The sequence below is a fragment of the Lepisosteus platostomus genome, chromosome 3 (assembly GCF_059453375.1).
Source record: "Lepisosteus platostomus isolate fLepPlt1 chromosome 3, fLepPlt1.hap1, whole genome shotgun sequence".
Lineage (NCBI taxonomy): Eukaryota > Metazoa > Chordata > Actinopteri > Semionotiformes > Lepisosteidae > Lepisosteus > Lepisosteus platostomus.
This window is the reverse complement of record NC_142613.1, coordinates 8,757,558-8,772,608: the sequence shown is the minus strand read 5'-3', so window position 1 is coordinate 8,772,608 and position 15,051 is coordinate 8,757,558. Positions and strand designations below refer to the sequence as shown.

Sequence of the window (15,051 nt, the reverse complement as noted above, 5' to 3'; positions counted from 1 at the left end):
GGGTCCTGGTTATTTTCTGGGAATGAGTTTGGTAAGCAGCTCAGGGCAAAACCTAAAACTAATCTGCAGAATAAATGACCATGTGAGCAACTCTCTACCCGTGTCACTGAGGCCACACATGTGTAGTGTTTTCTGAGGAAACGCTCAGTAAGCAGTCCATCATTACTTAGGCGGTTTTTAACCTGATCATTCTCCGTGTTACCCAACCCCCTCCATCAAACCTCACTCAGTACCATGACATTTTAAAATTCACTACAAGCACGCCCCACGCAATCTTCCAATGAGCACTAAACTCCCAAGCCATTTGATTTATTACACCGAAGAAGTAAATTCAATAATAAATATAATCCTTGTGAAACAGGCTATTCTGAGGTAGAGACTGTAGTTTAATGTTGAAACACTAAGGGGGGAGGGGGGATATTTAATAAATGAAACGACTTTGATCACGGACATTTTTATTTGGTGTTTTCCTAGCATTAGATATTTGCATGCGTTGCAATTTCAATGCGGGCTACATTATTATTTTTTAGATTCCTTTTCAGATTTCATACATGCAAAAACAAAATTCCAGACATATAGTTCTTTTCAAAATCAGACACTTGCATGACCGGATAGACTGAGAATGGTTTAAAAAATAAGAAATAAAAACAGAAAGCAACAAAGCAATAGACAAATGATGCAGTGTGTTTTTCTTAATTGAAACAGTGCAAACTATTATATGCACAGTTCAGCTCTTTCCCAAGTGCCATGAACACAAAAAGTAAATTCTGTATCATTCAGTTTGGCAATTTGCAAATCGAGTCCCTGATGTAAACTTTTCTGTTAATAATCTGCTAAATGAATATTCCTAAAATCCCACAAATCATAGTTAATTCCAGGCTCATAGAATCCCAAATGGTTTAATGAATCTGCCTTTCCTTCCCTCTGCCAGGAAAATACAGTCAGTACACAAGTACAACACCAGGATTTCATAGAAGTTGTACTTTAAACAGCCCTGAGATATTTAATTTGGAAGCAGTTTGGATTGTAACACTCACTAAACTTAGTGAATTGCTGTCATTTTGAGGGAGAAAGGAGTGTTTCACATAACAGGCTTTATGAGTAAAAATATTTTTAAAGCACCCATAAGAATAGCATTGAAAATTCTTGAACTCTCAGCTCAGCTGAGTAAACTTGGCAAAAGACCTGGGACTCAGAATTATTTTTGCAAGGACTTTGTCTAAATAGCCACCAGCCTCCTTTATATGTCAAAACGTTTATTTTCTTCAAAGCAAAGCTGCTATGGGCTAGCATGGCAATGACAATGTCCAAGGCTGAAAGCTGAAACTAAAGCACAGTTTAAAATTAAATCTCAAGATGACATCCATATTTATTTGATTGGCTTTGAAAAGCACGTAGCGTCATAAGGCCTCAGTCGGCGCGTTTCACTGCAGGATCCTAAGTGGCATTTTTATCTTTCCATTGCCACTCATCGGCTCCATTCAGCTCATTTAAGGTGAGCTGGTCTGAAACCGCCACAGATGTCAACGATGTTTAAACCAAAGGCGTGGAAACATGGTCAAACAGAAAGCAGGTAGGATCCAGTTAGTGTGGCTGAGGTGAGTGCTGGAAGGTATTTAATATTCTGTGAGACACAGGTAACAAAAACACAAAGCCGCTAAATATGCACAATACTCTGTCTTATGAAACTATAAAGGACTTGTCTCTTTATTTCTGCTTCAGAGATTCCTAGTCAATTTCACCTTACGCCTTCATCATAGTTAATCAGGGGAGGACATCCATGGTCCCTGCCAGCCACGGTCCATAGGGTTTTAGGGGTCACTCTCAAATCACCAGTTCTAAAGACTTAGAACACATTCATTTGGGGCACTCAAGCAGGTGGGTCATTTCATTAGTCCCAAGATCATTTGAAATGACAATACCATCTCCCTGTAGTGAACAGGGCCCATAGATGACCATTCCTGGCTTAGCAGGAGCGATTAAATTGCTGTATCCACTGTCCAGACCAATGGTGGCGAAGGTGAGCCACCTGAGATGTTTGGGAAGAGACGAGGTCTGTGCAGGTCTAGACAGTGAGGAGCAGGCAGAGCGAAGAAGCTGCGCTATTGCCGTTAATGGAGCCCCGCTTGCAGATGCTACCCCCCACCCCACCCCACCCCGCCCACTCCAGAGTGGAAGAGGAGGTTGCTGCTCCCCGGTTTTTCTGCACAGCACGCAGGAGGAGGGACGGTGCTGGTGGAGATCCTAATCCGGTTGCTCTGATGGTCTTGCCAGCTGTCCGTGATCTCTGGCCCTGGGATGGGGGGTGTTGCAGCCCAGTCTGTCAGCAAAGGCAGGTTTTTGTGTAGCAGCACCAGGGCGCCCAGGAGGTCCAGCGTCTTCCCCCCCCCCCCTGCCCTGGGGCTCTCTTAGGCCTGGTTGTCCTCTTTTCTCGGGTTGCCCTCTGGCACCTGAAAGCAGCATTAAGTCAGCATGCCATTCCTGCACAGCCTGGCTCCTAACACACAGAAGCACTGGATTTCACAATGCACCGCTTTCATCAGAGCTGAGACATGTGGTTTTCTCAAGCTGCTACTTCTGTAACATTTCATACAGGCGGGTTACTCATTCCAGCACCATCCCTAGGCTGTTACCCACAGGGAGACTGGACGAAGCAATGACATCTTTAGCACTGCAACTCTTCCTTTAAGGATGGCCACAGTCAGCCCTGATGTGTTCATGCCATACCAGTCAGCCCGCCAGTCACCTCTTACCTGGTTGTCCAGGATTTCTGCTGGGTCCTCCTGGTTCCTGGCATCCAGATTGTTCTGAGTGTCCTGGGAGCCCTGGTGCTCCAGTGTTATCTCATTGGCCTGTGTTGACAGATCAGCATAAGAAATCTGTGAATAAAGCTGATCTCTTCCCCACTCTGTACATTCATATTCGTTCTGCACATTCTAGTGTACCAACACCACTACACAATAGAAGCAAATGCTTCAGAACGCTTTTCTTTCTTTTTTTCCTGGAGTAATAGTGAACTTGAGATCATACATTTTGGGATTCTGACAGACAATGCCTTATGTCTTTGTCTTATAAAAACTTGAATTGCCTTATTAAAACGTAATTCATAGTCGAAGTATACAACTTCAACTATAAAAACGTGAATTTACTGGGAATGATTCTAGTAAATAGCTCTAGGCCAAACATAAAACAGGTTCAAACAGATTAAAATCCATAAAACAGGTTGGTTGTCATTGTCTAGAATGTGGTACAGAGCACTGTAAAGTGTACAAAGCACAAACAAAATTTTTGTTCATTTCACACAAAAAGTTGAACAAGAACTCAAGAATCATTCATTTAGGATTAGTACTAAGGATTCACAGCTCTGAGGTCTTTATTACCAAATGAAATGAATCATTAGCTGGACCCTGAACAATTTATCACTAATTCCAGGTCTCTTTTTCAAACAGATAAACAGAAGTGCAGATCCTCTCAGATCGTAGGCCTTTAGGACTGGAGTTGTGCACATACTGTAAATCACTTAAAAAGTGCATGGTTTTATGTGCGCTGAACAATTGGTAAGGTTGCACAAAGCGTTATAATTGCAAAACAATAAAGACCAGGAATTATGAGACTGGAGTGCAGGTAGAGTTTTGTCAGTGTTTCTGACTGTTGTCTAACCTGAGATCTTGAGCTCTGCTCAGAAAAGGAATCTTCTGTCTCAACAACGCTGTTGCTCGCCGGGTCTGCAAAGTTAAATATGACAGTAACAAGAACAAAACGGTCACAGTAATATCCAGGACCATGAGAAGTAAGGGAAGCAGGCTAGGGTGGGGCAGGTAGAGGGTGAAAAGCCAATTAGAGATGCCCAGTTGTCTTCCTTATGGCCCCTTAACATTATTAAACATTTGGGAGACTCATCCTCCAACTGGAGCAGGGAATACATGTTATAGTTTAGAGGTCCCAACTCTCAATCCCTGTTGCGCTGATGGCCAACTCTGGCCTGTAGTGACAGGAGGCATCTTTTGTAAGTGGGCAAAACAGGAATCGGGATGCAGTTGCATTAGCACTTCATACAGGAACTAGGTGAACCACTGGAATACAAAGGGTGGTGGAATGAGACAGTAGAACATGGAGGCCCTACAGAATACAGAATTTGGAGTGACACAAGTCAATCTGCACCCATTTGTTATCAAACTGTGTGGCAAAAAGAGATGACAGACCAGGAATGCATGAGAAGGACCGTTCTCTTCTAGGTCAGAACCACGGGGAACCTTAAATAATACAGTAACTGCTGGTTCCAAATTACATCACGCAAAAGATTGACTTCGAAGGATGAAGAAAAAACAAACAGACAAGTCAATAAAGCTACATGGCGGTAGGGTGCAAGTTCAGTTCCACAACCAACTACATCAAAGGAGTATGTGGGAGTTTTCTATGGAAGCAGAGTAAAGGCAGTTGGGAAGGAGACTCACTTGGTTCATTCCAGGGGGAGAGGTCAAACTGTGGGATCTGCCCGCAATTGGTGTAGCCTGATCCGCGCCGCTGGTACTGGAAGGGCTGAGCTGGTACGTCTCTAATCCGGGTGTTGTCACAGATGATCCTTGCCAAGGAGACACGGTTCAAGGATTCCCTCTGCCTCTGTGTGAACACTCCGGGATTTTCCCACCAGAACCTGCAATGACAGCCACGGATCACCTTGTTCAGGATCTCACCCCAGTCGCCACTAATCAGCAGCGCATTTCTGAAATCCGGCTTACCTGTCCCCGTTTCGGATCCGCTGGAACTGTGTGCCGATGATGCAGGCGAAGAGTGGGCCCACCCTCCCCCCTGGCACGAAGGGTTCGGAGATGCCGCCCAGCCAGATGTCAATGTTGTCTGGAGTCCCGTACAGGTCAATCAGCCGCTTCGCCAGGTCCGTGTTGTTGAGCACGAGTCCCAGCTCCTGCACGTTCTTGGGCTGAGAGAGACGACAGAATTTCCTCCAGGCATTGTACCCTGTTCATACAGACAAAACCACAGGCAGGCATATGAGTTAAAGCAGAGACCTTCTGTCCTGGTCCTGGAGGGCCACAGTGTCTACAGAGTCAGTCCAGGTGGGCTCTGAATCAGCTCATTGCTGGCTTAATTGAACCAGTTTGACATCTTTTCACAGGTCTTCAGGTGCTCCTGTTTTAAAGAATCTTAGAAAACCTAGAGACACACTTGCCCTTCAGGACCAGTAGCCCGGGGATTAGAACAGATCCTGTTTTAATCTCCATACAATTAACTGAGATGAGATTCTCAGTTCTACTCAGCATTTAAACTGAGCTCAGGAACAGAATAACACAGCCCACCCATTGTACACAGTGCATGTTCTGTCTTAGGCTAGCTCTCCGCCAAGCTGTTATAACCAGCATGAAACTGGTTTTTGACAGTACAACCTACAGCCTAGCACTGGTGCCAAAGCAATATCTACTACAAAACCAAAAAGACCAACACAGAAGCTGATGGTCTGTGCATGGGATTAGAGCTTCTGCAGCAATCAGGAATTCCTCACTGTATCCTCATCACAGTGAGCTGCAGGGCTGGCAGGGTCTCACCTGGCACCCCGTGGTCTCTGGAGCGTTGCATGTTGAGGGCCGCTAGGTCCAGGGCGATGTGGCTGGTCAGCTCGAAGAGCCTGTCTCTCAGCTCCTGGTGCAACATGTGCTGCTGGGTGTTGAGTTTGGCTTGACGGCCAATGAGACCCCTGATCAGAGGATCAATTCCACCTGCAAGAGATCGCAGAAGGTAAGCATCATGTGAAATTCTCTTACCATACTAAGTAGCCAGTAGGAAGTTGCGACAGGCCTGCCTCTCAGCAGGCAGCTATGAGCCTGAGCATGTGGGAAACCACATGGACCACAAAGACAAAGACAAGAGACTCATTATGCGTCTTACTTAACAAGGCTCTTCACTACACAACACAGAGACCTGCTCTACACCAGCCCAACACCATCTGTCACTATAAATCCATTTATATACCAATCTATTCCAGATTAACCCCATGTGAACTTCATCAATTAACTAACCCAGTCAGTGCACCACCAGTGTGACTATTTACAAACAACAGAGGCCTTAATGACCTCTAGTGGCAGGTTAGCTGAAATCACTGTCCTCCCTACTGCAGACATATTCTTTTATATTATTAAATATCAAAACTTATTAAACTTCTTTTTTTGAATGTCATCCTCGCTTTCAAATCACGATAACTGTCAAACCGTGCAGGTCTGCTTCCAAAAAGCATTCAGCTCAGGAAAACGCAGAACATCGTCTTTAATTTGAAATGATCACGTGCTTAACTTCTCTCAGAGAACTTTTGAGTCTGTTTTCTGTAGGTTTCTAAACTCCGGAATTCCAGAAAATCACAGAATATACAGGACTGTCAAAGGAATGCAGAAATTCAAGGCCTAGACTGTTAATGAGTGGGGAAAAAAAAAAAGACCAAAGCGACTCTCTTAGTTTTGAAATCACGACAGCTGGCGCAGCTGGGTTCTGCCGTGGGAGGGGAGGTCAGGGGACAAGCGCACCTTCGAACACCAGCCTCCAGTTGGCAAAGAAGGCGTTGTGCAGCAGGACGCTGGGGAACTGGCGGTGCTCGTTGTAGTTTTCATCCAGCCGGAACATGGAGGGCTGAATGGTGAGGTGGGCGAAGCGGAAGGCGGCAGTGGCGAAGACGTTGGAGATTCGGGGGTCGACGTTCTCGTCGTAGCCGGTGTACGGGCCGACTTGGAGCTGCATCATGCGCTCCCCCAGGATGCGCGGCAGATAGTCGCGGTAGGTGATGACCTATTGGGGGGTCAGAAAGGTCACCAAGATGAGAAAGGGAACGTAGACTGCAATGCACAACCCCAGGCACTCTTCACTCTCCACTCTTCGGACCGTTTTTACACTTTACTGAGGAGCTGTTGCCGATAGGCAACTCCATCTTTAACACTTCACGTCGGGAGTTGCAAGTGGCACTTTGAAACTTTTTAGACATGGCCCACATTTAGAAAGTCATCAAAGAATGATAACACCTAGAATGAATAATAATAAGAATTCAAAAACTTTACTTTACATAGCGCCTTTAAAGATGGCTTCTCAAAGTGCTTTACAGAATGACAACAGCAATAAAAAGAACACACAAGATATGCAAGATGAGAATACAGAAAGAGAGAAGACCATAGACGGGGGTACTGGATACAGTAGGAGCAGAGGGGTAGAGAACAGAACCAGTTAAGTAAAGGCTCTTCTAAAGAAGGTGGTTTTGAGTCTGGATTTGAAGGAGTTTAGAGAAGATGACTCTCTGATATCCTTGGGGATTGGGGCATAACAGGAGAAGGCCCTGTCACCTATAGAGTGCAGACAGACTTGGGGGACAGATAGGAGACCAGAATTGGAGAGGTGAAGGTTGCGAGGTGGGGAGTAGGGCAATAATAGCTCAGACAGGTACTGCTGTGGCAGGCCATCCAGAGTCTCCTATAGTGAGCATGAGGATTTTGAAGTCGGTTTTCAATACCTGCCTGGATGAGACCCCTGAGGACCAGAGCTGTGTGTCTCTGGTGTAGCTACGGATATCATGTGCCGTACCTGGTGATACCCTCCCATGATCTTCCGAGCCTCCTGGTAGAGTTTCTCCCCGCTCCAGTGGGGGTTGAGTGCACGGAGGGCACGTGCCAGGCGGTTGTGTTCCCGGACGAACAGCGTGTGGACAGCAGTCAGGCCGATGTTCTCATTGACTCGTTCATCACCTGCGTTGGAGGAAGGACATCAGCCATATGACCATGACTGCTAAGTGGTCTGGTTGATATCTAAAGTCCCTTGTTTTTTTTTTTTTTTTTGCCAATTAGCTCTGGTTGAGTTTCGGAAAGCTCCAGGATGCAGCAATGCTGTGATATACTTTGACGTTTCTTTGTTCTTGCTGCCCATCTTTCATCATATATAAACTGAAAACCAGTGTTTGGCTTAACGTATAAGTTCATATAACTATGACCTAAGAAGTAAAAACAATACACCCACGCAGAAAGCAGACTGACGAATGACCACAAGTTGCATGGGGTACAACTGGACAGGGGTACCAGTATGGAACACTGTGGGACTCACCTGCCACAAAGCAGGGGATTTCATTCAATGCGCTGTTATTGGTGCCTTTCCTCCGGGTTGCACACATATTGCTGGACACGTTCGTGAAGGGCAGGAGCTCCAGCCCATTGTCGGTGAAGTTCTGGTTGACGGCCATTAAGCCCAGATCATTGGTCAGGTTGCGCAGCCCCTTGGCTAAGCTCTCTTCAGGGCTGTACACCTGGCCTACGTCGATGAAGGCGGTGAGGGAGTTGATCTGCTGGCGGACGTTGGGATCACCGAACATGTATGCGCTGTCCCCAGTGGCGCACGCTGGGGCCGAGCGGAAGAAAGCGATGCAGGCAGCGGGGTTCTTAATTCTGGGGTCATTTTTGGGGACCTGTAGACAAACAAATCGAAGTGATCAGTCCCAGTGCAAAGCGGGGAACCCAACGAATCAGGAGATTTTCAAAGCTTTTAGCTTCTGAGCAGAATGTGCTCCTGACTTGCTTTCAGTAGAACGTTATTGTCATGGGACAATCACACTGCCCCCTGCAGGGGAGGCTCAGTACAGCAGGAGGGCTTGCACAGTACACTACCTTGATGGGGAAGCAGGGGCTTGCCCGTTCACAGCTCTCATCACAGTTGATGCCGTTGCTGAAGGAGCGGATGCTGGGAGAAAAGGGAGTGAGCGTGAGGTCGTGGTCAGTCCACTGACCAAAGATGACCATAAAGTGGGTGTTAACGCTATCAATTTCAATTTCTTCATTGCGAGTGCTCAGAATCTTGTTGGAGACCTCACGGACCTGTGGGACAAATAAAGAGCCTGTGATCAGGTCACTCGTACCCATGGGACAATAACTTCATAAAAGACATCTTCCCAAGTGTGAAGAGATCCAGCCATTATTGGGAAGCCCCCTTTCCCTGATTCGTGGCAAGCTGGAGCCTATCCCATGGGCACAGGGCCTGAGGCAGGACGACAGCCTGGACAGGCACAGGGCACACACACAGGCCCACATGGTCAATTTAGATGCGCCATTTAACCTAGTCAGCATGTCTTTGGAAGGAAGCACCAGAGAGCCCTACAAAAGCCCACATGGACAAATGGGACACACTACTCCACACAGAAGGCGTGCCAGGCCAGAATCCCCCAGCAACCCATCAGCTGAAACCAAGGACCCAAGAACTGCAGTGATAACTGCCAGGCTACTGTGCCACATCAACAAATACTTACACAAGACATATGGATATGATGATACAAATTGCTTACAGTCTCATACTATGACTGGGGAAAATAAAACTGTACAGCCAAAAACTGCAGGGAAAGTAGCGTTTGAATGTACGAAGTCCTAGTTGGTGTCCTAATGTGAATGGCATAATGCATCACTCGCTAAATGGGCAATATAAAACATTAATCCTAAAGAGATCCCCTTTGTTAGGGCAAGGTGTGCTGGTGTTCTGGACAGTCCATAGGCACTGCAGAATCTAGTGCAGAAGGCAAGGTGGAGAGAGGCTGATAGTTACCAGTGGAAGGACAAATCCATTATGTGTTTTACAGGGATCCCAGCCGCGGGGAATATAAACCCCATCGTCATAATTCGCAGGCAGCCAGCGGGTAAATGCAGTGTTCGCAGCACCCAGACGAGAGTTTTTCCTGCAAAAGGTTCAAGAAAAGGTTAATTCCACGCTGAAAAGTAGAGAGAAGAAACATCACGTTCCAGCTGCTGAGCCTCTCCAGGTGTGGAGATGGGAGCAGGCATATGAAGCACTGGCGAACAAAAGGACAGAGCAGGAGAGAAAGAGGGTCGAAACTATCTATTGATTAGTAAGCTGAAGCAAATGTCCGTTAACCATAACATTATAAGATGGTACCATTCATTTTTAACAAACCGCACACAGTATGTCAGGGTCAAAAGAACTCTTTCCGAGTCACGATCTATTAGCACAGGTGCCCCTCAGGGCTGTGTGAGCTCTCCAGTTCTGTTCACACTTTATACAAGTGATTGTACAAGCAGTAGTCAAAGCAACTTCATTTTCAAATTCTCAGATGATACAGATGTGCTTGGCTTAATGCATAGAGGTAGCAGCTCATCTGTGTACTGTACATGTCAGAAATCCAAAGATTTGTGCAATGGTGTGACAACAACAGCCTAATTTTGAATGCTAATAAAACAAAAGAAATAGTTTTCGATCCCAGAACAGTTGGTGATCACTCACAGGTAGTAATCCACAACAAACTTATCACTCAGGTTGACTCATATAAATACTTAGGTGTAGACATAGACCATAACCTGTGCTGGTCTACTCATGTTGAGAGTGTTTGCTCCAAAGTTCAGCAGCGCTTATATTTCCTGCAAAGACTAAGAGTGTTTGGGGTTCGACAGGAGGTAATGCTACTCTTCTACCGTGCTATAATCGAGAGCATTATCAGGTAGTGTGGTTTAGTAATCTATCAGTTCATTTTAAATCGCAAATTACCCGCCTCATCCAGACAGCTTTGAAAGTCATGGGAGTGAAACAGCACCCCTCCCTGCAGACAATCTTTGAAAAATCCATAATCAAACAGGCAGGAAAAATGATATCAGATCCATCCCACATCCTCAACTCTGAATATCAACTTCTTCCTTCTAGCAAATGGTTTTAGGGTTCCCAAATGTAAGTCACACAGATACAAACATTCCTTTGTTCCACTACCCATTAAAGTTGTCAACGCAAATGCCAAGGATAAACACAATTTTGACTCTTACAACCCACTTGAGTGCAATATGTTTTTGTGATGTGTTATAAGTGTTACATGTTGTTATGTGTTATACTGTATATGTGCAATAGAATGATGTGCAATGTTTTTATTATTTTTTTGTAATAGTATAATGTGCAGGATCAGTTCCTGGGATGCTGTCTGCGTGGAGTTTGTATGTTCCCCCCGTGTTTGCTGGGGTCTCTTCTGGGTGCTCCGATTTCCTCCCACAGTCCAAAGACATACCGGTAGGTTACCTGTCTCCTGGGAAATTGGCCCTGGTGTGAGTGTGTGTCTGTGTGTGCCCTGCGACCGACTGGGGTCCTGTTCAAGAGTGTATTCTGCTTTGCACCCGTTGCTTGCTGGGATAAGCAGTCAGAAAATGGATATTTACTGAATTATCTTTTCAATAGGAGGGTGAGTGCACAGTGTTATGGGCAAAAAAAGAAGGAGCAATTCGTTTCTGAAAAAAAAAAGATTGCTTTTAAATTGAAGCACGACAAGTCTGACAAGTCGGGCTGGTTTGTTTAGAGCTGTGCAAAGGGAGATCTGTTTCATGTATCGTTTGCACACAGAGTGAATGCCTGCTAACTGCCCCCTCTGCAGGAAAGGCTGGCAGGGCTTCAAGGCACAGCGATGTGGGCGGCGCGAGCTTGGGCAGGGGGAGCTGTCCAGTGCTGACCTGTTGTTGCACACGCTGTTGATGGTCCTGTACTCATTGACCTCGGGGGTGGTGAAGCAGGACGGGGGTTGGACCCTGGCAGCACAGCCAGTCAGCCTTTCAACCGTCTCTAGGTCTTCCTTCGACAGCAGGTCTGCAGACAGGCAGGTGAGGACAAGCAGCGAGGCCACAGTGAAGTTAAAGACTTGTCTGGGAAAGCTCAAGTCAAAAGCCTTTGTTTATTAAAGAAACAAAAACAACCCTGCAAATCCCCTCTACGTCACTGAAGGGAAAATAAAATAGATCTTTTTTTTATTACACATTTGATTTAAGAGGGCGCTTTGACATGTAAGGCTTGCTCCTACGGTACATCTGTTTCTTACTCCGTTCTCAAGGAATTCATGACGTACTGTATGTGCGCCATTTAAGAGCAAGAGGCGTTGTTCTCTGGTGTACCCAGAACGGTGCTCTCTCGGTCTCTGGAGCTGACCTGTGGCGTTGATGGCACGCTTGTGGAGATGGTGGGTTCTCTCCTGGATGAGTCTCAAGGCGTTTTCCATGTACTCGGCCGAGCGCACCGCCGAGCGCGTGTCGCGGGAGGGGCGCTTGAGGAACGCCAGGAGATCCGAGGGCTTCGAGAAGCTTTCCCGCAGCTTGGCCACGTCCCTGCGGACGGTTCTCATGTCACATTACAGTTGTCGTTATACTGGCTTAATTCATATTTTTAGAATGACCTAGACTGGTTAACGAAGAAATGACAGATGTTGCTGATTCCTTACCGTTTTAACTGGTAAATTTGGTTATTTTGTATGACTGGATTTGATGTAAGCCACTGATATGCCAGCCACAATATACTACATAGAAGCCGTAAAACATAATTTCGACATGTAAGAATTTTTCTTTTTTGTTATGAGTCGATTCTCAAGCCGGTCTTGGAGGGCTTTTCAGGAATGTGCCGTCCGTTACATCCGGACAGTCGCGGAGCTAAGCTCGTTTTCTGAGAAAAGGATCCCCCTACATTGCGTCTTCTAATTAAAAGCGAATTTTTCAGTGCCGAGTTGGGGTTCGCTGCCACTGGCAATTCTAGTTCTAGGCGTAATATTTTTAAAAAACGCCTGGTGTATCTCAATTCAAATTCTTTTTGTTTTAAAAAAGCACCACTGTTGGTAATGCCGACGAATAACAGCGTTGCCAAAGCAATAATAATTAGTAAAATATCTACATCAAAAACAGTGTTATGAGACATTATACAACAAAGGCCACTCTCTGTTCCTCCGGCAGCGACTGGAGATCCAGTACTGGGCTGCAGTTCTACGGAGTTTCCAACGCCTTTGTCGTTAAGGCTTGGAGCTGTTCACGCTGTTCTGGCGGGAGTGGGAGTTTTTGCTGGGATGGGATTTGTTACTTCAGGAAAGAAAATTGATCGGTTTACGTTTCACTTACGCTTCTCGCGAATACTTATAGGCGGCGTCGACAGTGCGAATGGCATCTTCTACAGCCCTCTTGATGAAAGCGCGATCAAGACGCGACTCTGAAAGAAGATGATACCAGCTTGTATTTTGGGGGGGATTGGTATTTTCTACGTTTGCCGTTCTGGTTTGGTTACAGGGCAGAATTCACAAACCATTTCTTAATCATTAAATGAGATGAAGTATCAAGGGTTTTTAAAGTAAAGCCAAAGTTTTGTGTTTATTTCAGAAACAAGTTGGGGAAGATCACCACAAAAGGAGAAAGCAAAATATTATAACCTTGTAAAGAAATCAAAGCTAAAAACCTGCGTAGTGTCGTTGTTTTTTGCAAGATGACTTCTGTTTTCGTGATTCACTCACCAGTAGAAGAGTTCTCGACGCCAGTCAGCCAAACCGCCAGAACAAGCAGACACGAAATGGAAAACATTTCTATAACACACAAGACAAGGAGAGGAGAGGTCTTATTACAGAACCAGTTACAGATCCGCTGCCGAGGAGACACAATCGAGACTCGCTCGGCTGTCATACAGCTGCAGAGGGGCTTAATTTTTGACAGCTTTCTTTACTAGTTAAGAACTATTCCTCCACAATTAGTGGTTAGTGATGAAACCGCTCATCATTGAGAGGATAAACGCTAGGCAGCAGCTTGTACAGTGTCAGTCAAACACTGTAGGAAAAGCAGAATGATGGTTTATCACTGATTGAAATAGAGTTTGCACTCAACCTATTTTTTTTAACGAATACTAAAATCAGGAATCACTACCCGTTTTCCCAGAAAGCTAAAATGATCTTCAGTTTTTTATTTCACTTCACCTCTCATTCACTTAATTGAAAGTATTGCCGGTTTAGTTAATAACGATTAATGCGATTTCCCGCCTTTGATTCAACACGGCTATGCACCTTCATCTGTGAAGTACTGGCCACTCTCCAGAGCTGAAGACCATTGACCTGGATGTTACTTTCGAAGAGTGACAGTCTAACAGAGTTTAATGTCACAAGAGATCTTGTTAACAAAGATCTCCAATCATACTGTAGCCTGATCATCAGGAAGCCTGAATGAAAATTAACAACCTCAGATTCAAATTCTGAATCCCTTTCTATGCAAATAAAAACAGTTTTTTAAATACTTTCTTATCCTCAGCTGCAAGAAAACAGTGCCCCCACCAATCTAAATATGCTGTCAAAATACATACTGAAAAAAGGAAGCCTAAACATATGCTGAAACTGTGTTGATGTCTTCCTGTCTGTGAGGGGGGAAAAACACAATATTAGACAAACACACAGGTGTAAAATAAAATGCAAGTTAAGCTTCAGCAGCTAACATGTCATAACATACAGTTAGATGTAGCTAAAAGAATACTTTACCTGCACTCCTGAAGACCCTCTCTGCAGAACTTCCTGAAGAGCATCATTTTATTTATGCTGTCTAGTGGCCCCTCCCCCTGTGTAGGAAAACATTGACTTGGTACTGTACATAAACAGCCCCCTTTAAGAGAGACGTGCATTGCTTATTGAAAAAAATATTTCCTCCTTCCTTACTTGAATCATTCTCTTGAGCACAAAAATACAACCCCAAACTGTGTAGTTAATATTTTATTCTGTGATGTCAGATAGTTTGAACTGATGTTTTGCATCCTTATCTCAAATCTAGTGACACTTGGTTTTACAATCCACTGTTACAACCTTGGCAGTGAAATTGCCAATAACTGCTGTTATTTCTCATAACATTCTGCATAGCTAAAAGCAACACACAGAAATATTAGCCTTGGCATAGCTGATATTTCTGTGCATGGCTGTAAAATTGAAAAATTAATTTGGAGTTGTATACATCCAGTCCTATTTTCCAGTTTGATTAGCAAAATGACTCAAAGATCAATCCAGCAAGACTCAGGGTGGCCATTAAATAACTATAGATTGTCAGTGAGGAAGAATATATTGCTTTTTAAAGTTATTCCATTTTATAGTAGTGTTTGATCTGGCTCCAGAAGCAGCCAAGAAAAACAGATTATAACTGCGCATGTGTAAAAGTTCAATTTAATTTCATTTTAGGCTTTTCTCCATACTATAAGGAAACTGCAGTAACGAAAGAGAACACAAATGCACAACATTGTGTCTTTGTAGTCATTGGTGCAGTAAACATT

The 15,051-nt window shown here is 44.8% G+C and overlaps 1 protein-coding gene across 1 annotated transcript; it reads right to left on the bottom strand.

Annotated features, from left to right (window-relative positions):
- Nucleotides 1–438: 438 nt before the first annotated feature.
- LOC148674274 (eosinophil peroxidase-like) lies at nt 439–14,397 on the bottom strand. Its single transcript, XM_088624267.1, has 16 exons — nt 14,276–14,397; nt 13,271–13,339; nt 12,885–12,972; nt 11,932–12,107; nt 11,463–11,595; nt 9,568–9,697; nt 8,643–8,849; nt 8,086–8,443; nt 7,573–7,733; nt 6,531–6,789; nt 5,562–5,732; nt 4,740–4,977; nt 4,455–4,654; nt 3,661–3,725; nt 2,754–2,852; nt 439–2,450 (listed from the first exon to the last, which is right to left on the bottom strand). The coding sequence occupies exons 2-16, from the start codon at nt 13,335–13,337 to the stop codon at nt 2,409–2,411; spliced, it is 2,394 nt and encodes a 797-aa protein (XP_088480393.1). The 5' UTR covers nt 13,338–13,339; nt 14,276–14,397; the 3' UTR covers nt 439–2,408.
- Nucleotides 14,398–15,051: the final 654 nt, after the last annotated feature.

Coding starts and splice junctions, on each gene's coding strand:
- LOC148674274 (XM_088624267.1), bottom strand. CDS start 13,337: ATGTTTTCCATTTCGTGTCTGCTTGTTCTGGCGGTTTGGCTGACTGGC. Junction 5,733..6,530: donor CTGGAGGCTGGTGTTCGAAG/GTGCGCTTGTCC, acceptor GATCTCTTGCAG/GTGGAATTGATCCTCTGATC. Junction 4,655..4,739: donor CGGATCCGAAACGGGGACAG/GTAAGCCGGATT, acceptor CTGTCATTGCAG/GTTCTGGTGGGAAAATCCCG.